The sequence below is a fragment of the Salvelinus alpinus genome, chromosome 28 (genome assembly GCF_045679555.1).
Source record: "Salvelinus alpinus chromosome 28, SLU_Salpinus.1, whole genome shotgun sequence".
In the NCBI taxonomy this organism is placed as follows: Eukaryota; Metazoa; Chordata; class Actinopteri; order Salmoniformes; family Salmonidae; genus Salvelinus; species Salvelinus alpinus.
Window position 1 is genome coordinate 47692465 of NC_092113.1, and position 22167 is coordinate 47714631.

Here is a 22167-nt window from a genome sequence, read left to right on the forward strand (position 1 = left end):
TAGCCCCCTACTCCCTAGCCCCTTACTCCCTAGCCCCTTACTCCCTAGCCCCTTACTCCCTAGCCCCCTACTCCCTAGCCCCTTACTCCCTAGCCCCTTACTCCCTAGCCCCTTACTCCCTAGCCCCTTACTCCCTAGCCCCTTACTACCTAGCCCCTTACTCCCTAGCCCCTTACTCCCTAGCCCCTTACTCCCTAGCCCCCTTACTCCCTAGCCCCTTACTCCCTAGCCCCTTACTCCCTAGCCCCTGCTTGAAAAAAATAACTTTTCAAAGACCCAATAGACTAGAGGAAATGTCTGATTTTCAAGGTAGGCTGTTCCATGATGATTTTATTGTGCATCGCAAATATTCAACCAAGACTTGTAACTTTTGAAGTACCTGGTTTTCATTCCCATTCATGCCTTAGCATTTACTGGTAGATATCATAACCTGGAACATCTTTCGTACCCCCGTCGGGTCTGTATCAGTACTGTTTCTCCGTGGGTCTGTATCAGTACTGTTTCTCCGTGGGTCTGTATCAGTACTGTTTCTCCGTGGGTCTGTATCAGTACTGTTTCTCCGTGGGTTTGTATCAGTACTGTTTCTCCGTGGGTCTGTATCAGTACTGTTTCTCCGTGGGTCTGTATCAGTACTGTTTCTCCGTGGGTCTGTATCAGTACTGTTTCTCCGTGGGTCTGTATCAGTACTGTTTCTCCGTCGGGTCTGTATCAGTACTGTTTCTCCGTGGGTCTGTATCAGTACTGTTTCTCCGTGGGTCTGTATCAGTACTGTTTCTCCGTGGGTCTGTATCAGTACTGTTTCTCCGTGGGTCTGTATCAGTACTGTTTCTCCGTGGGTCTGTATCGGTACTGTTTCTCCGTGGGTCTGTATCGGTACTGTTTCTCCGTGGGTCTGTATCGGTACTGTTTCTCCGTGGGTCTGTATCAGTACTGTTTCTCCGTGGGTCTGTATCAGTACTGTTTCTCCGTGGGTCTGTATCAGTACTGTTTCTCCGTGGGTCTGTATCAGTACTGTTTCTCCGTGGGTCTGTATCGGTACTGTTTCTCCGTGGGTCTGTATCGGTACTGTTTCTCCGTGGGTCTGTATCAGTACTGTTTCTCCGTGGGTCTGTATCAGTACTGTTTCTCCGTGGGTCTGTATCAGTACTGTTTCTCCGTGGGTCTGTATCAGTACTGTTGAGTGGCGCCCCCGTCAGGTCTGTATCAGTACTGTTTCTCCGTGGGTCTGTATCAGTACTGTTTCTCCGTGGGTCTGTATCAGTACTGTTTCTCCGTGGGTCTGTATCAGTACTGTTTCTCCGTGGGTCTGTATCAGTACTGTTGAGTGGCGCCCCCGTCAGGTCTGTATCAGTACTGTTTCTCCGTGGGTCTGTATCAGTACTGTTTCTCCGTGGGTCTGTATCAGTACTGTTTCTCCGTGGGTCTGTATCAGTACTGTTTCTCCGTGGGTCTGTATCAGTACTGTTGAGTGGCGCCCCCGTCAGGTCTGTATCGGTACTGTTTCTCCGTGGGTCTGTATCAGTACTGTTTCTCCGTGGGTCTGTATCAGTACTGTTTCTCCGTGGGTCTGTATCAGTACTGTTTCTCCGTGGGTCTGTATCAGTACTGTTGAGTGGCGCCCCCGTCAGGTCTGTATCGGTACTGTTTCTCCGTGGGTCTGTATCAGTACTGTTTCTCCGTGGGTCTGTATCAGTACTGTTTCTCCGTGGGTCTGTATCAGTACTGTTGAGTGGCGCCCCCGTCAGGTCTGTATCGGTACTGTTTCTCCGTGGGTCTGTATCAGTACTGTTGAGTGGCGCCCCCGTCAGGTCTGTATCGGTACTGTTTCTCCGTGGGTCTGTATCAGTACTGTTGAGTGGCGCCCCCGTCAGGTCTGTATCGGTACTGTTTCTCCGTGGGTCTGTATCAGTACTGTTGAGTGGCGCCCCCGTCAGGTCTGTATCGGTACTGTTTCTCCGTGGGTCTGTATCAGTACTGTTGAGTGGCGCCCCCGTCAGGTCTGTATCGGTACTGTTTCTCCGTGGGTCTGTATCAGTACTGTTGAGTGGCGCCCCCGTCAGGTCTGTATCGGTACTGTTTCTCCGTGGGTCTTCACAATTAAGAGCTGAGCGCTCTCTCTGACCAACCTGGACTCAGGGGTAAACGTAAACATAGTAAATATACATTCGGGACACTCCCAATTCATATATGATATGTTACGTTTCGTATGGTATGTATTCATTTGTAGATGTCCAACATCCATTTCGTACAATATGTTACGAATTTGCAAAACGTATGATATTCCATTTTGTTGTGGCTAACGTTAGCTAGGCTAGGGGTTAAGGTTAAGGTTAAGAGTTAGGTTTAAGGGTTAGGGGAAGGGTTAGCTAACATGCTAAGTTTTTGCAAATGTAGCTAAAATGTAGCAAGTAGTTGCAAAGTTGCTAGCTTTGGGTTGCGAGACGTTCGTGTTATACGCCCACCCATCCACCCCGACCAACCACCGTACTTTTTGCCTTAAGTAACCTTCAGTCTTACGTAACCATACCCAAACGTAACATATCATACTAATTTCAGTGTCCTTTACTTTTACTGTTGTTACGTCTAGTCTATGAGACCAGGCTGCTCTGACCGAAGGATATGTGGTGCAGCGCACGTGTGATAAATAATCGCCATAACGATCTAATAGCTTTTGGGAATCCATCTGTTTGTTTTTTAAATCAATTATATAGCCTAGATACAAATATATATATATATAACATTATAACAGTATTTCTTTGACTGTCCCAAGCTGGTCACCGACGGGGATGATCTGGCTTTCGGAAATCTCCACTGTATGTAGAGCCCCGACACAGACAGACAGACAGACAGACAGACAGACAGACAGACAGACAGACAGACAGACAGACAGACAGACAGACAGACAGACAGACAGGCAGGCAGGCAGGCAGGCAGACAGACAGACATTCCACTGCCGTTGTTTCTTCAGAAAGTTGGTTTATATTTGGTCGATTTCACATTTACTGTTTGGTTAAAACATGATTGATTGTACGTAACCAGGTCAAATAAATTCACTGGCACCCATGCCATCAATCCAAATGTTTGTCGCGCCTCCAAGTTAAAACTGTTTTGGCCGCAGTATTGAACCCTGGGCCCCTACTCGCTAGCCCCTTACCGCCTACTGCCAACACCCTAGGCAATTGAAAGGGTTGGATAGGTATAGGCTAGGTGAAATTGCTTCCATCTATCCAAATCCTTTCACAGGATTAGGGGCTAGGGATAGGGGAGAGGTGCCTAGGGGCTAGGGATAGGGGAGAGGTGCCTAGGGGCTAGGGATAGGGGAGAGGTGCCTAGGGGCTAGGGATAGGGGAGAGGTGCCTAGGGGCTAGGGATAGGGGAGAGGTGCCTAGGGGCTAAGGGCTGTGTCTGGACAGGCTCGTGTTTCCTTGGCTGGTTGGAAAGTGCAGAGTGTTACACTGAAGATGACTTGTATCAGTCCTATATCAGTCTTGTATCAGTCTTGTATCAGTCCTATATCAGTCTTGTATCAGTCTTGTATCAGTCTTGTATCAGTCTTGTATCAGTCTTGTATCAGTCTTGTATCAGTCCTATATCAGTCTTGTATCAGTCTTGTATCAGTCCTATATCAGTCTTGTATCAGTCTTGTATCAGTCTTGTATCAGTCTTGTATCAGTCTTGTATCAGTCTTGTATCAGTCTTGTATCAGTCTTGTATCAGTCCTATATCAGTCTTGTATCAGTCTTGTATCAGTCCTATATCAGTCTTGTATCAGTCTTGTATCAGTCTTGTATCAGTCTTGTATCAGTCTTGTATCAGTCTTGTATCAGTCTTGTATCAGTCTTGTATCAGTCTTGTATCAGTCTTGTATCAGTCTTGTATCAGTCTTGTATCAGTCTTGTATCAGTCTTGTATCAGTCTTGTATCAGTCCTATATCAGTCTTGTATCAGTCTTGTATCAGTCTTGTATCAGTCTTGTATCAGTCTTGTATCAGTCCTATATCAGTCTTGTATCAGTCTTGTATCAGTCTTGTATCAGTCTTGTATCAGTCTTGTATCAGTCCTATATCAGTCTTGTATCAGTCTTGTATCAGTCCTATATCAGTCTTGTATCAGTCTTGTATCAGTCTTGTATCAGTCTTGTATCAGTCTTGTATCAGTCTTGTATCAGTCTTGTATCAGTCTTGTATCAGTCTTGTATCAGTCTTGTATCAGTCCTATATCAGTCTTGTATCAGTCTTGTATCAGTCTTGTATCAGTCTTGTATCAGTCCTATATCAGTCTTGTATCAGTCTTGTATCAGTCTTGTATCAGTCTTGTATCAGTCTTGTATCAGTCTTGTATCAGTCCTATATCAGTCTTGTATCAGTCTTGTATCAGTCCTATATCAGTCTTGTATCAGTCTTGTATCAGTCTTGTATCAGTCTTGTATCAGTCTTGTATCAGTCTTGTATCAGTCTTGTATCAGTCTTGTATCAGTCTTGTATCAGTCTTGTATCAGTCTTGTATCAGTCTTGTATCAGTCTTGTATCAGTCTTGTATCAGTCCTATATCAGTCTTGTATCAGTCTTGTATCAGTCTTGTATCAGTCTTGTATCAGTCTTGTATCAGTCTTGTATCAGTCTTGTATCAGTCTTGTATCAGTCTTGTATCAGTCTTGTATCAGTCTTGTATCAGTCTTGTATCAGTCTTGTATCAGTCTTGTATCAGTCTTGTATCAGTCCTGTATCAGTCTTGTATCAGTCTTGTATCAGTCTTGTATCAGTCTTGTATCAGTCTTGTATCAGTCTTGTATCAGTCTTGTATCAGTCTTGTATCAGTCTTGTATCAGTCTTGTATCAGTCTTGTATCAGTCTTGTATCAGTCTTGTATCAGTCTTGTATCAGTCCTGTATCAGTCTTGTATCAGTCTTGTATCAGTCCTGTATCAGTCTTGTATCAGTCTTGTATCAGTCTTGTATCAGTCTTGTATCAGTCTTGTATCAGTCTTGTATCAGTCTTGTATCAGTCCTGTATCAGTCTTGTATCAGTCTTGTATCAGTCTTGTATCAGTCTTGTATCAGTCTTGTATCAGTCTTGTATCAGTCCTATATCAGTCTTGTATCAGTCTTGTATCAGTCCTATATCAGTCTTGTATCAGTCCTATATCAGTCTTGTATCAGTCTTGTATCAGTCTTGTATCAGTCTTGTATCAGTCTTGTATCAGTCTTGTATCAGTCTTGTATCAGTCTTGTATCAGTCTTGTATCAGTCTTGTATCAGTCTTGTATCAGTCTTGTATCAGTCTTGTATCAGTCTTGTATCAGTCTTGTATCAGTCTTGTATCAGTCTTGTATCAGTCTTGTATCAGTCCTGTATCAGTCTTGTATCAGTCTTGTATCAGTCCTGTATCAGTCTTGTATCAGTCTTGTATCAGTCTTGTATCAGTCTTGTATCAGTCTTGTATCAGTCTTGTATCAGTCTTGTATCAGTCTTGTATCAGTCTTGTATCAGTCTTGTATCAGTCCTGTATCAGTCTTGTATCAGTCTTGTATCAGTCTTGTATCAGTCTTGTATCAGTCTTGTATCAGTCTTGTATCAGTCTTGTATCAGTCCTATATCAGTCTTGTATCAGTCTTGTATCAGTCTTGTATCAGTCTTGTATCAGTCTTGTATCAGTCTTGTATCAGTCTTGTATCAGTCTTGTATCAGTCTTGTATCAGTCTTGTATCAGTCTTGTATCAGTCTTGTATCAGTCTTGTATCAGTCTTGTATCAGTCTTGTATCAGTCTTGTATCAGTCTTGTATCAGTCTTGTATCAGTCTTGTATCAGTCTTGTATCAGTCCTGTATCAGTCTTGTATCAGTCTTGTATCAGTCCTGTATCAGTCTTGTATCAGTCTTGTATCAGTCTTGTATCAGTCTTGTATCAGTCTTGTATCAGTCTTGTATCAGTCTTGTATCAGTCTTGTATCAGTCTTGTATCAGTCTTGTATCAGTCTTGTATCAGTCCTGTATCAGTCTTGTATCAGTCTTGTATCAGTCTTGTATCAGTCTTGTATCAGTCTTGTATCAGTCTTGTATCAGTCTTGTATCAGTCTTGTATCAGTCCTGTATCAGTCTTGTATCAGTCTTGTATCAGTCTTGTATCAGTCTTGTATCAGTCTTGTATCAGTCTTGTATCAGTCTTGTATCAGTCTTGTATCAGTCTTGTATCAGTCTTGTATCAGTCTTGTATCAGTCTTGTATCAGTCTTGTATCAGTCTTGTATCAGTCTTGTATCATAACACAGAACATCTCATCTCTGTCCCAGTCTAGCTGGGTTTAAATATGGTGGTTCGTTTTTCTGTCTCACTGACAGTCTTGAAACTAATCTTTAATCTGCTATCATCCTGATTCAGTGCAGTCTTTAACCTTTTATTTAGACAGGTTCTTTAACCTTTTATTTAGACAGGATTTGTTCGACTATGCTTCTATTCTCCGACATGCAGTTGCCTGGTTTCTCATAAGGCTTTGTTGTTGTTGTACAGAGCAGAGACTTTGAAGACTGTTGACTGGTACTGTTGAGTGCCCCCCCCCCCCGTCAGGTCTGTATCAGTACTGTTGAGTGCCCCCCCCCCCGTCAGGTCTGTATCAGTACTGTTGAGTTCCCCCCCCCCCCCCCCCGTCAGGTCTGTATCAGGCTTACAGTGCAGTAGTGGTGTGCCCCCCCCCCCCCGTCAGGTCTGTATCAGTACTGTTGAGTGCCCCCCCCCCCGTCAGGTCTGTATCAGTACTGTTGAGTGCCCCCCCCCCCCCCCCCGTCCCCGTCAGGTCTGTATCAGGCTTACAGTGCAGTAGTGGTGTGCCCCCCCCCCCCCCGTCAGGTCTGTATCAGTACTGTTGAGTGCCCCCCCCCCGTCAGGTCTGTATCAGTACTGTTGAGTGCCCCCCCCCCCCCCCCGTCAGGTCTGTATCAGGCTTACAGTGCAGTAGTGGTGTGCCCCCCCCCCCCCCCGGTCAGGTCTGTATCAGTACTGTTGAGTGCCCCCCCCCCGGTCAGGTCTGTATCAGTACTGTTGAGTGGCCCCCCCCGTCAGGTCTGTATCAGTACTGTTGAGTGCCCCCCCTGGTCCGTCCCTCTGGTCCGTCCCTCTGGTCCGTCCCTCTGGTCCGTCCCCCTGGTCCGTCCCCCTGGTCCGTCCTTCTGGTCCGTTCCCCTGGTCCGTCCCCCTGGTCCGCCCCCTTGGTCCGTCCCTCTGGTCCGTCCTTCTGGTCCGTCCCCCTGGTCCGTTCCCCTGGTCCGTCCCCCTGGTCCGCCCCCTTGGTCCGTCCCCCTGGTCCGTCCCCCTGGTCCGTCCCCCTGGTCCGCCCCCTTGGTCCGTCCCTCTGGTCCGCCCCCTTGGTCCGTCCCCCTGGTCCGTCCCCCTGGTCCGCCCCCTTGGTCCGTCCCTCTGGTCCGCCCCCTTGGTCCGTCCCCCTGGTCCGCCCCCTTGGTCCGTCCCCCTGGTCCGTCCCCCTGGTCCGTCCCCCTGGTCCGTCCCCCTGGTCCGTCCCCCTGGTCTGTCCCCCTGGTCCGCCCCCCTGGTCTGTGTATGTGTGTGTGAGATCTGTTGGGATGCACTGAGAGCAGAGGTGTCACAGGGAACACACCTGACATGTCTGATTCCTCCTCCTCTGTGTGTGTGTGTGTGTGTGTGTGTGTGTGTGTGTGTGTGTGTGTGTGTGTGTGTGTGTGTGTGTGTGTGTGTGTGTGTGTGTGTGTGTGTGTGTGCGCAGGTGAGTGATCTGTTGGGATGCACTGAGAGCAACGAGGTCACTTGGGACACACCTGACATGGAGGTCAAGGGTCATCTCATCTCAGTACCTGGTGAGGAAACAAAACATTTACTTTATATACCTAATTTAGCAGTTTCAGTTTTAGTGAAAGAATGTATAGCCATGTTTGATCAACACTTAGCATGTCATCTTCTTCCTCTGTGTGTTGTGTAGACCTGCTGGGTGGCAGTCCGGAGGCAGGTGAAAGGATGACAGAACTACAGGAGAGAAGACGCAGTCTAGAGACTCTACTGAATAGCAGACTGGCTGAGCTACGGAGAGTCTGTCTGCAGGAGGCGGTCAGTACACGCACTCACAGCCAAATACTGATGACTAGTATGTCACGTTTCCTTCTGGTACACGTACTCACAGCCAAATACTGATGACTAGTAAGTCACGTTTCCTTCGGGTACACGTACTCACAGCCAAATACTGAGGACTAGTATGTCACGTTTCCTTCTGGTACACGTACTCACAGCCAAATACTGATGACTAGTATGTCACGTTTCCTTCTGGTACACGTACTCACAGCCAAATACTGATGACTAGTATGTCACGTTTCCTTCGGGTACACGCACTCACAGCCAAATACTGATGACTAGTATGTCACGTTTCCTTCGGGTACACGTACTCACAGCCAAATACTGATGACTAGTATGTCACGTTTCCTTCGGGTACACGTACTCACAGCCAAATACTGATGACTAGTATGTCACGTTTCCTTCGGGTACACGTACTCACAGCCAAATACTGATGACTAGTATGTCACGTTTCTTTCTGGTACACGTACTCACAGCCAAATACTGATGACTAGTATGTCACGTTTCCTTCGGGTACACGTACTCACAGCCAAATACTGATGACTAGTATGTCACGTTTCTTTCTGGTACACGTACTCACAGCCAAATACTGATGACTAGTAAGTCACGTTTCCTTCGTGTACACGTACTCACAGCCAAATACTGATGACTAGTATGTCACGTTTCCTTCTGGTACACGTACTCACAGCCAAATACTGATGACTAGTATGTCACGTTTCCTTCAGGTACACGTACTCACAGCCAAATACTGATGACTAGAATGTCACGTTTCCTTCTGGTACACGTACTCACAGCCAAATACTGATGACTAGTATGTAACGTTTCCTTCTGGTACACGTACTCACAGCCAAATACTGATGACTAGTATGTAACGTTTCCTTCTGGTAATGTTCTGTGTCTGTTTGTCCTGTCCAGGACCTGACAGGATAGCTTCCTGGTGATTTCTCCTGTTAATGTGGTGTATTCGTCTATAACAGGATAGCTTCCTGGTGATTTCTCCTGTTAATAATGTGGTGTATTCGTCTATAACAGGAGAGCTTCCTGGTGATTTCTCCTGTTAATAATGTGGTGTATTCGTCTATAACAGGAGTTGACAGGAGAGCTTCCTGGTGATTTCTCCTGTTAATAATGTGGTGTATTCGTCTATAACAGGAGAGCTTCCTGGTGATTTCTGTTAATGTGGTGTATTCGTCTATAACAGGAGTTGACAGGAGAGCTTCCTGGTGATTTCCCCCTGGAGGCTGGTGAGAGACGCCCCAACGTACGCCGTCGGGTCGGATCCTACCGCCACGGACCCAAGACTATTATAAAGACAGAGGTAAAAGAGGATTTGAATATTACCACACAGACTGATACATTCTACTCAGAAAGCAGAACCCCCCCCCTTCCTAATTTTAACCTGTTATCCCTGACAAATGATAGTTTTTCAGATGTATTGTAGGGTGAGAGACCGTTGAGAGACAGGATAATCCTGTTTTTGTTCCTCTACGAGAATGATATAGAAAGCTGAATGTGACGATATGTGTAAAATAAAGCCATGTTTTGATGTGTAGGAGGAAGTGTGTCAGAGGAAGCAGAAGAAGACGCTGTTCAGCGGTGCCCTGAGACGCCGTGTAGACTCTGATCAGCACCCAACGCACAGCAAGAGGACTGTACACCGAGGATGTCACACGGGTAATAACATACCACCTTTCAGTGGCACTACTGTGATCTAACCTTTCACTGTGACTGCACTGGTTAAAATACACACAGGTAACTTCCCCCCTTATCACTGTGACTTCACTGGTTAAAATACACACAGGTAACTTCCCCCTCATCACTGTGACTGCACTGGTTAAAATACACACAGGTAACTTCCCCCTCATCACTGTGACTTCACTGGTTAAAATACACACAGGTAACTTCCCCCTCATCACTGTGACTTCACTGGTTAAAATACACACAGGTAACTTCCCCCCTCATCACTGTGAGTTCACTGGTTAAAATACACACAGGTAACTTCCCCCCTTATCACTGTGACTTCACTGGTTAACATACACACATGTAACTTCCCCCTTATCACTGTGACTTCACTGGTTAAAATACACACAGGTAACTTCCCCCCTTATCACTGTGACTGCACTGGTTAAAATACACACAGGTAACTTCCCCCTTATCACTGTGACTTCACTGGTTAAAATACACACAGGTAACTTCCCCCCTTATCACTGTGACTGCACTGGTTAAAATACACACAGGTAACTTCCCCCCTTATCACTGTGACTTCACTGGTTAAAATACACACAGGTAACTTCCCCCCTTATCACTGTGACTTCACTGGTTAAAATACACACAGGTAACTTCCCCCCTTATCACTGTGACTTCACTGGTTAAAATACACACAGGTACCTTCCCCCCTTATCACTGTGACTTCACTGGTTAAAATACACACAGGTAACTTCCCCCCTTATCACTGTGACTGCACTGGTTAAAATACACACAGGTAACTTCCCCCTTATCACTGTGACTTCACTGGTTAAAATACACACAGGTAACTTCCCCCCTTATCACTGTGACTGCACTGGTTAAAATACACACAGGTAACTTCCCCCCTTATCACTGTGACTTCACTGGTTAAAATACACACAGGTAACTTCCCCCCTTATCACTGTGACTTCACTGGTTAAAATACACACAGGTAACTTCCCCCCTTATCACTGTGACTTCACTGGTTAAAATACACACAGGTACCTTCCCCCCTTATCACTGTGACTTCACTGGTTAAAATACACACAGGTACCTTCCCCCCTTATCACTGTGACTTCACTGGTTAAAATACACACAGGTACCTTCCCCCCTTATCACTGTGACTTCACTGGTTAAAATACACACAGGTACCTTCCCCCCTCATCACTGTGACTTCACTGGTTAAAATACACACAGGTAACTTCCCCCTCATCACTGTGACTTCACTGGTTAAAATACACACAGGTAACTTCCGCCTTATCACTGTGACTTCACTGGTTAAAATACACACAGGTAACTTCCCCCCTCATCACTGTGACTTCACTGGTTAAAATACACACAGGTAACTTCCCCCTCATCACTGTGACTTCACTGGTTAAAATACACACAGGGAACTTTCCCCTCATCACTGTGACTTCACTGGTTAAAATACACACAGGGAACATCCCCCTCATCACTGTGACTTCACTGGTTGAAATACACACAGGTAACTTCCCCCTCATCACTGTGACTTCACTGGTTAAAATACACACAGGTAACTTCCCACTTATCACTGTGACTTCACTGGTTAAAATACACACAGGTAACTTCCCCCTTATCACTGTGACTTCACTGGTTAAAATACACACAGGTAACTTCCCCCTCATCACTGTGACATCACTGGTTAAAATACACACAGGTAACTTCCCCCCTCATCACTGTGACTTCACTGGTTAAAATACACACAGGGAACATCCCCCTCATCACTGTGACTTCACTGGTTGAAATACACACAGGTAACTTCCCCCTCATCACTGTGACTTCACTGGTTAAAATACACACAGGTAACTTCCCACTTATCACTGTGACTTCACTGGTTAAAATACACACAGGTAACTTCCCCCTTATCACTGTGACTTCACTGGTTAAAATACACACAGGTAACTTCCCCCTCATCACTGTGACATCACTGGTTAAAATACACACAGGTAACTTCCCCCCTCATCACTGTGACTTCACTGGTTAAAATACACACAGGCAACTTCCCCCCTCATCACTGTGACTTCACTGGTTAAAATACACACAGGTAACTTCCCCCCTCATCACTGTGACTTCACTGGTTAAAATACACACAGGTAACTTCCCCCTCATCACTGTGACTTCACTGGTTAAAATACACACAGGTACCTTCCCCCTCATCACTGGTTAAAATACACACAGGTAACTTCCCCCTCATCACTGTGACTTCACTGGTTAAAATACACACAGGTAACTTCCCCCCTTATCACTGTGACTTCACTGGTTAAAATACACACAGGTAACTTCCCCCCTTATCACTGTGACTTCACTGGTTAAAATACACACAGGTAACTTCCCCCTCATCGCTGTGAGTTCACTTCGCTGGTTGAAAGTTGGTGTTATTACGTAACGTAATATACAGTGCCCTCTAATTATTGGGACAGTGAAGCATTTTTCCTTATCTTGCCTCTATCTTTCCAAAGTTTGGATTTGAAATCAAACGATGACTACGAGGTTAAAGTGCAGACTGGCAGTTTTAATTTGAGGGTATCTCCATCCTTATCTGATGAATCATTTAGAAATTACAGCATTTCTGTACTTAGTCCCCCCCATTTTAGTGAACCAAAAGTATTGGGACAAATTCACTTATGTGTATAAAAGTAGTCAGAAGTGTAGTTTTTGGTCCCATATTCCTATCACACAATGACTACATCAAACCTGTGACTCTTTAAACTTGTTGTATGTATTTGCTGTTTGTTTTGGTTGTGTTTTAGATTATTTTGTGCCCAATAGAAATGAATGGTAAATAATGTATTGTGTCATTTTGGAGTCACTTTTATTGTAAATAAGAATATAATATGTTTCTAAACACTTCTACATTAATGTGGATGTTACCATGGTTACAAATATCAACCCCCCCCAAAAATTCTAACCTCCCGTTATTGTAATGGTGCGAGGTTAGCATGTCTTGGGGCTTTGATATAAAATGCTAACCTCCCCTGTTATTGTAATGGTGAGAGGTTAGCATGTTTTAGGGGTATGATATAAAATGCTAACCTCCCCTGTTATTGTAATGGTGAGAGGTTAGCATGTCTTGGGGCTATGATATAAAATGCTAACCTCCCCTGTTATTGTAATGGTGAGAGGTTAGCATGTCTTGGGGGTATGATATAAAATGCTAACCTCCCCTGTTATTGTAATGGTGAGAGGTTAGCATGTCTAGGGGGTATGATATAAAATGCTAACCTCCCCTGTTATTGTAATGGTGAGAGGTTAGCATGTCTCGGGGGTATGATATAAAATGCTAACCTCCCCTGTTATTGTAATGGTGAGAGGTTAGCATGTCTTGGGGGTATGATATAAAATGCTAAACTCCCCTGTTATTGTAATGGTGAGAGGTTAGCATGTATGTCTTGGGGGTATGATATAAAATGCTAACCTCCCCTGTTATTGTAATGGTGAGAGGTTAGCATGTCTTGGGGGTATGATATAAAATGCTAACCTCCCCTGTTATTGTAATGGTGAGAGGTTAGCATGTCTTGGGGGTTTGATATAAAATTCTAACCTCCCCTGTTATTGTAATGGTGAGAGGTTAGCATGTCTTGGGGGTATGATATAAAATGCTAACTGCCTCTGTTATTGTAATGGTGAGAGGTTAGCATGTCTTGGGGGTATGATATAAAATGCTAACTGCCCCTGTTATTGTAATGGTGAGAGGTTAGCATGTCTTGGGGGTTTGATATAAAATGCTAACCTCCCCTGTTATTGTAATGGTGAGAGGTTAGCATGTCTTGGGGGTATGATATAAAATGCTAACCTCCCCTGTTATTGTAATGGTGAGAGGTTAGCATGTCTTGGGGGTATGATATAAAATGCTAACCTCCCCTGTTATTGTAATGGTGAGAGGTTAGCATGTCTTGGTGGTATGATATAAAATGCTAACCTCCCCTGTTATTGTAATGGTGAGAGGTTAGCATGTCTTGGGGGTATGATATAAAATGCTAACCTCCCCTGTTATTGTAATGGTGAGAGGTTAGCATGTTTTAGGGGTATGATATAAAATGCTAACCTCCCATGTTATTGTAATGGTGAGAGGTTAGCATGTCTTGGGGGTATGATATAAAATGCTAACTGTCCCTGTTATTGTAATGGTGAGGGGTTAGCATGTCTTGGGGGTATGATATAAAATGCTAACTGTCCCTGTTATTGTAATGGTGAGGGGTTAGCATGTCTTGGGGGTTTGATATTTGTGCGTCTGTAACTTTCTCACTCATCATTATTCACGATTCATTCAGGATTATCCCTAATCATAGTAGAAACATATTCTATTCTTATTTACAATAAAAGTGACTCCAAAATGACACAATACATTATTTACCATTCTAAACTTTTGATTACTTTAATACACATGTAAGTTAATTTGTCTCAATCCTACAATGTGGGGACTATGGACAAAAAGAGTTGTAATTTCTAAACGGTTCACCCTATATGAATGAAAATACTCTCAAATTACAGCTAACAGTATGCACTTCAACCTCATAGTCATAGTTTGATTTCAAATACAAAACTTGTGACGTATAAAGGCAAAACAATACAAAATGCTTCACTGTCCCAGTAATTACAGAGGGCACTGTAGTTTTGTATGCTTATGCCAAGTCTCCAGAAATCCAGTCAGGAAACTCAGGTAACACTTAGCAATGGATCAGAGGATTAGGATGTCATGGCTGCGCTGTGGGAACCGTGTGTGTTTAATGCCACGGTTGTTAGATTCGTTAGGAACCTAGGTTAGGTTCCTCCTCCATCCCTGGAAAAACCAACCATTGACCCCGGAAAGGCAGGGATGGACGGCGGAGATAGAAAGGGGAGGGAGGGAGGGAGGGAGGGAGGGAGGGAGGGAGGGAGGGAGGGCATTGTTACAGAGGAGAGAGAGGAAGCCAGGAACGGTCTCGTTATTACTGGGCTGACACACACACACACACACACACACACACACACACACACACACACACACACACACACACACACACACACACACACACACACACACACACACACACACACACACGATGTCCAGGGAAAGCACATGGAGGACACAGAGAACAATGCTCACAGTTATGTAACTACCACCTGACTCACTCTACCATGGGTCGGAAATGGCACCCTATTCCCTATTTAGTGCAGTACTTTTGGCCACACTGTGTTTTAGTGCACTACTTTTGGCCACACTGTGTTATAGTGCACTACTTTTGGCCACACTGTGTTTTAGTGCACTACTTTTGGCCACACTGTGTTTTAGTGCACTACTTTTGGTCACACTGTGTTTTAGTGCACTACTTTTGGCCACACTGTGTTTTAGTGCACTACTTTTGGCCACACTGTGTTTTAGTGCACTACTTTTGGCCACACTGTGTTTTAGTGCACTACTTTTGGCCACACTGTGTTTTAGTGCACTACTTTTGGCCACACTGTGTTTTAGTGCACTACTTTTGGCCACACTGTGTTTTAGTGCACTACTTTTGGCCACACTGTGTTTTAGTGCACTACTTTTGGCCACACTGTGTTTTAGTGCACTACTTTTGGCCACAATGTGTTTTAGTGCACTAGTAAAAAGAGAAGTGTGTGCCGTACTCAGATGCAGCCCATGTGGTGGTGAGTACACGGTGAGTACACGGTGAGTACACGGTGAGGGCTGAATCTTACCGGAGATACGCAGAGCAATTCTAATGTCAATCGTGGACTGATTCTTATAGGGGATATGCATGGAAATGTGACTCAAGTCACGAGGCACAGATTTCAGGTTAAGATTTAGATATTTAGATATAAGGGACAGTGTGTGAGTTATATGGTGCACTCTGACTATGTTGCAATCTGACTTGTCCTGTGTGTGTGTGTGCGTGTGCGTGTGCGTGTGTGTGTGTGTGTGCGTGTGCGTGTGCGTGCGTGTGTGTATTCCTCCACAGATGACACGGTGAACTCCGAGAGCAGCTCCACGTCTGATTCTACAGGGGACCATGACAACGGTGAGCCTATAGGAGTACACTAGAAGAAGAACCAAGTCATGTTAAATACAGTACAACCTAGTCATGTTAAATACAGTACATCCTAGTCATGTTAAATACAGTGTTAAATACAGTACAACCTAGTCATGTTAAATACAGTACAACCTAGTCATGTTAAATACAGTACAACCTAGTCATGTTAAATACAGTACAACCTAGTCATGTTAAATACGGTACAACCTAGTCATGTTAAATACAGTACAACCTAGTCATGTTAAATACAGTACAACCTAGTCATGTTAAATACAGTACAACCTAGTCATGTTAAATACAGTACATGTTAAATACAGTACAACCTAGTCATGTTAAATACAGTGTTAAATACAGTACATCCTAGTCATGTTAAATACAGTACAACCTAGTCATGTTAAATACAGTACATCCTAGTCATGTTAAATACAGTACAACCTAGTCATGTTAAATACAGTACAACCTAGTCATGTTAAATACAGTACATCCTAGTCATGTTAAATACAGTACAACCTAGTCATGTTAAATACAGTACATCCTAGTCATGTTAAATACAGTACAACCTAGTCATGTTAAATACAGTACATCCTAGTCATGTTAAATACAGTACAACCTAGTCATGTTAAATACAGTACATCCTAGTCATGTTAAATACAGTACAACCTAGTGATGTTAAATACAGTACAACCTAGTGATGTTAAATACAGTACAACCTAGTCATGTTAAATACAGTACAACCTAGTCATGTTAAATACAGTACAACCTAGTGATGTTAAATACAGTACAACCTAGTCATGTTAAATACAGTACAACCTAGTCATGTTAAATACAGTACATGTTAAATACAGTACAACCTAGTGATGTTAAATACAGTACAACCTAGTCATGTTAAATACAGTACAACCTAGTCATGTTAAATACAGTACAACCTAGTCATGTTAAATACAGTACAACCTAGTCATGTTAAATACAGTACATCCTAGTCATGTTAAATACAGTACATGTTAAATACAGTACAACCTAGTCATGTTAAATACAGTGTTAAATACAGTACAACCTAGTCATGTTAAATACAGTACAACCTAGTCATGTTAAATACAGTACAACCTAGTCATGTTAAATACAGTACATGTTAAATACAGTACAACCTAGTGATGTTAAATACAGTACAACCTAGTGATGTTAAATACAGTACAACCTAGTCATGTTAAATACAGTACAACCTAGTCATGTTAAATACAGTACAACCTAGTCATGTTAAATACAGTACAACCTAGTCATGTTAAATACAGTACAACCTAGTCATGTTAAATACAGTACAACCTAGTCATGTTAAATACAGTACATGTTAAATACAGTACAACCTAGTGATGTTAAATACAGTACAACCTAGTCATGTTAAATACAGTACAACCTAGTCATGTTAAATACAGTACAACCTAGTCATGTTAAATACAGTACAACCTAGTCATGTTAAATACAGTACAACCTAGTCATGTTAAATACAGTACAACCTAGTCATGTTAAATACAGTACATCCTAGTCATGTTAAATACAGTACATGTTAAATACAGTACAACCTAGTCATGTTAAATACAGTACAACCTAGTCATGTTAAATACAGTACATCCTAGTCATGTTAAATACAGTACATGTTAAATACAGTACAACCTAGTCATGTTAAATACAGTACAACCTAGTCATGTTAAATACAGTACATCCTAGTCATGTTAAATACAGTACATGTTAAATACAGTACAACCTAGTGTGTTTAATGCCATGTTAAATACAGTACAACCTAGTGATGTTAAATACAGTACAACCTAGTCATGTTAAATACAGTACATCCTAGTCATGTTAAATACAGTACAACCTAGTCATGTTAAATACAGTACAACCTAGTCATGTTAAATACAGTACAACCTAGTCATGTTAAATACAGTACATCCTAGTCATGTTAAATACAGTACATGTTAAATACAGTACATCCTAGTCATGTTAAATACAGTACAACCTAGTCATGTTAAATACAGTACAACCTAGTCATGTTAAATACAGTACATCCTAGTCATGTTAAATACAGTACATGTTAAATACAGTACATCCTAGTCATGTTAAATACAGTACAACCTAGTCATGTTAAATACAGTACAACCTAGTCATGTTAAATACAGTACAACCTTGTCATGTTAAATACAGTACATGTTAAATACAGTACAACCTAGTCATGTTAAATACAGTACATGTTAAATACAGTACAACCTAGTCATGTTAAATACAGTACATGTTAAATACAGTACAACCTAGTCATGTTAAATACAGTACAACCTAGTCATGTTAAATACAGTACAACCTAGTCATGTTAAATACAGTACAACCTAGTCATGTTAAATACAGTACAACCTAGTCATGTTAAATACAGTACATCCTAGTCATGTTAAATACAGTACATCCTAGTCATGTTAAATACAGTACAACCTAGTCATGTTAAATACAGTACAACCTAGTCATGTTAAATACAGTACATCCTAGTCATGTTAAATACAGTACATGTTAAATACAGTACATCCTAGTCATGTTAAATACAGTACAACCTAGTCATGTTAAATACAGTACAACCTAGTCATGTTAAATACAGTACAACCTTGTCATGTTAAATACAGTACATGTTAAATACAGTACAACCTAGTCATGTTAAATACAGTACATGTTAAATACAGTACAACCTAGTCATGTTAAATACAGTACATGTTAAATACAGTACAACCTAGTCATGTTAAATACAGTACAACCTAGTCATGTTAAATACAGTACAACCTAGTCATGTTAAATACAGTACAACCTAGTCATGTTAAATACAGTACATCCTAGTCATGTTAAATACAGTACAACCTAGTGATGTTAAATACAGTACAACCTAGTCATGTTAAATACAGTACATCCTAGTCATGTTAAATACAGTACAACCTAGTCATGTTAAATACAGTACATCCTAGTCATGTTAAATACAGTACAACCTAGTCATGTTAAATACAGTACATCCTAGTCATGTTAAATACAGTACAACCTAGTGATGTTAAATACAGTACATGTTAAATACAGTACAACCTAGTCATGTTAAATACAGTACATCCTAGTCATGTTAAATACAGTACAACATAGTCATGTTAAATACAGTACAACCTAGTCATGTTAAATACAGTACATCCTAGTCATGTTAAATACAGTACATGTTAAATACAGTACAACCTAGTCATGTTAAATACAGTACATGTTAAATACAGTACAACCTAGTCATGTTAAATACAGTACAACCTAGTCATGTTAAATACAGTACAACCTAGTCATGTTAAATACAGTACAACCTAGTCATGTTAAATACAGTACATGTTAAATACAGTACAACCTAGTCATGTTAAATACAGTACAACCTAGTCATGTTAAATACAGTACAACCTAGTCATGTTAAATACAGTACAACCTAGTCATGTTAAATACAGTACATCCTAGTCATGTTAAATACAGTACAACCTAGTCATGTTAAATACAGTACATGTTAAATACAGTACATCCTAGTCATGTTAAATACAGTACAACCTAGTCATGTTAAATACAGTACAACCTAGTCATGTTAAATACAGTACATCCTAGTCATGTTAAATACAGTACATGTTAAATACAGTACAACCTAGTCATGTTAAATACAGTACAACCTAGTCATGTTAAATACAGTACATGTTAAATACAGTACAACCTAGTCATGTTAAATACAGTACATGTTAAATACAGTACAACCTAGTCATGTTAAATACAGTACATGTTAAATACAGTACAACCTAGTCATGTTAAATACAGTACAACCTAGTCATGTTAAATACAGTACAACCTAGTCATGTTAAATACAGTACAACCTAGTCATGTTAAATACAGTACAACCTTGTCATGTTAAATACAATACATGTTAAATACAGTACAACCTAGTCATGTTAAATACAGTACATGTTAAATACAGTACAACCTAGTCATGTTAAATACAGTACATGTTAAATACAGTACAACCTAGTCATGTTAAATACAGTACAACCTAGTCATGTTAAATACAGTACAACCTAGTCATGTTAAATACAGTACAACCTAGTCATGTTAAATACAGTACATCCTAGTCATGTTAAATACAGTACAACCTAGTGATGTTAAATACAGTACAACCTAGTCATGTTAAATACAGTACATCCTAGTCATGTTAAATACAGTACATGTTAAATACAGTACATCCTAGTCATGTTAAATACAGTACAACCTAGTCATGTTAAATACAGTACATCCTAGTCATGTTAAATACAGTACAACCTAGTGATGTTAAATACAGTACATGTTAAATACAGTACAACCTAGTCATGTTAAATACAGTACATCCTAGTCATGTTAAATACAGTACAACCTAGTCATGTTAAATACAGTACAACCTAGTCATGTTAAATACAGTACATCCTAGTCATGTTAAATACAGTACATGTTAAATACAGTACAACCTAGTCATGTTAAATACAGTACAACCTAGTCATGTTAAATACAGTACAACCTAGTCATGTTAAATACTGTACAACCTAGTCATGTTAAATACAGTACATGTTAAATACAGTACAACCTAGTCATGTTAAATACAGTACAACCTAGTCATGTTAAATACAGTACAACCTGGTCATGTTAAATACAGTACAACCTAGTCATGTTAAATACAGTACAACCTAGTCATGTTAAATACAGTACAACCTAGTCATGTTAAATACAGTACAACCTAGTCATGTTAAATACAGTACATCCTAGTCATGTTAAATACAGTACATGTTAAATACAGTACATCCTAGTCATGTTAAATACAGTACAACCTAGTCATGTTAAATACAGTACAACCTAGTCATGTTAAATACAGTACATCCTAGTCATGTTAAATACAGTACATGTTAAATACAGTACATCCTAGTCATGTTAAATACAGTACAACCTAGTCATGTTAAATACAGTACAACCTAGTCATGTTAAATACAGTACAACCTTGTCATGTTAAATACAGTACATGTTAAATACAGTACAACCTAGTCATGTTAAATACAGTACATGTTAAATACAGTACAACCTAGTCATGTTAAATACAGTACATGTTAAATACAGTACAACCTAGTCATGTTAAATACAGTACAACCTAGTCATGTTAAATACAGTACAACCTAGTCATGTTAAATACAGTACAACCTAGTCATGTTAAATACAGTACATCCTAGTCATGTTAAATACAGTACAACCTAGTGATGTTAAATACAGTACAACCTAGTCATGTTAAATACAGTACATCCTAGTCATGTTAAATACAGTACAACCTAGTCATGTTAAATACAGTACATCCTAGTCATGTTAAATACAGTACAACCTAGTCATGTTAAATACAGTACATCCTAGTCATGTTAAATACAGTACAACCTAGTGATGTTAAATACAGTACATGTTAAATACAGTATAACCTAGTCATGTTAAATACAGTACATCCTAGTCATGTTAAATACAGTACAACCTAGTCATGTTAAATACAGTACAACCTAGTCATGTTAAATACAGTACATCCTAGTCATGTTAAATACAGTACATGTTAAATACAGTACAACCTAGTCATGTTAAATACAGTACATGTTAAATACAGTACAACCTAGTCATGTTAAATACAGTACAACCTAGTCATGTTAAATACAGTACAACCTAGTCATGTTAAATACAGTATAACCTAGTCATGTTAAATACAGTACATGTTAAATACAGTACAACCTAGTCATGTTAAATACAGTACAACCTAGTCATGTTAAATACAGTACAACCTGGTCATGTTAAATACAGTACAACCTAGTCATGTTAAATACAGTACAACCTAGTCATGTTAAATACAGTACAACCTAGTCATGTTAAATACAGTACATCCTAGTCATGTTAAATACAGTACAACCTAGTGATGTTAAATACAGTACATGTTAAATACAGTACAACCTAGTCATGTTAAATACAGTACATCCTAGTCATGTTAAATACAGTACAACCTAGTCATGTTAAATACAGTACAACCTAGTCATGTTAAATACAGTACATCCTAGTCATGTTAAATACAGTACATGTTAAATACAGTACAACCTAGTCATGTTAAATACAGTGTTAAATACAGTACAACCTAGTCATGTTAAATACAGTACAACCTAGTCATGTTAAATACAGTACATGTTAAATACAGTACAACCTAGTCATGTTAAATACAGTACATGTTAAATACAGTACAACCTAGTCAT

General features: G+C 40.9%; 2 protein-coding genes across 3 annotated transcripts in view; one reads left to right on the forward strand and one right to left on the reverse strand.

Moving 5' to 3' along the window:
* ccdc120a (coiled-coil domain containing 120a) overlaps positions 1-22167 on the forward strand; it is a 157272-nt gene that overhangs the window by 110673 nt on the left and 24432 nt on the right. For both annotated transcript variants that reach the window (XM_071373337.1, XM_071373336.1), the window contains exons 2-6: positions 7732-7822; positions 7945-8069; positions 9292-9408; positions 9644-9764; positions 15773-15832. In XM_071373337.1, coding sequence (XP_071229438.1) covers positions 7789-7822; positions 7945-8069; positions 9292-9408; positions 9644-9764; positions 15773-15832 — 457 coding nt within the window. In that variant the 5' untranslated portion in view covers positions 7732-7788. The remainder of the gene's footprint in view (positions 1-7731; positions 7823-7944; positions 8070-9291; positions 9409-9643; positions 9765-15772; positions 15833-22167) is intronic.
* On the reverse strand, positions 7060-7790 carry LOC139556902 (U1 small nuclear ribonucleoprotein 70 kDa-like). The gene is made up of 2 exons (XM_071370998.1): positions 7784-7790; positions 7060-7562 (listed from the first exon to the last, which is right to left on the reverse strand). The coding sequence occupies exons 1-2, from the start codon at positions 7788-7790 to the stop codon at positions 7060-7062; spliced, it is 510 nt and encodes a 169-aa protein (XP_071227099.1).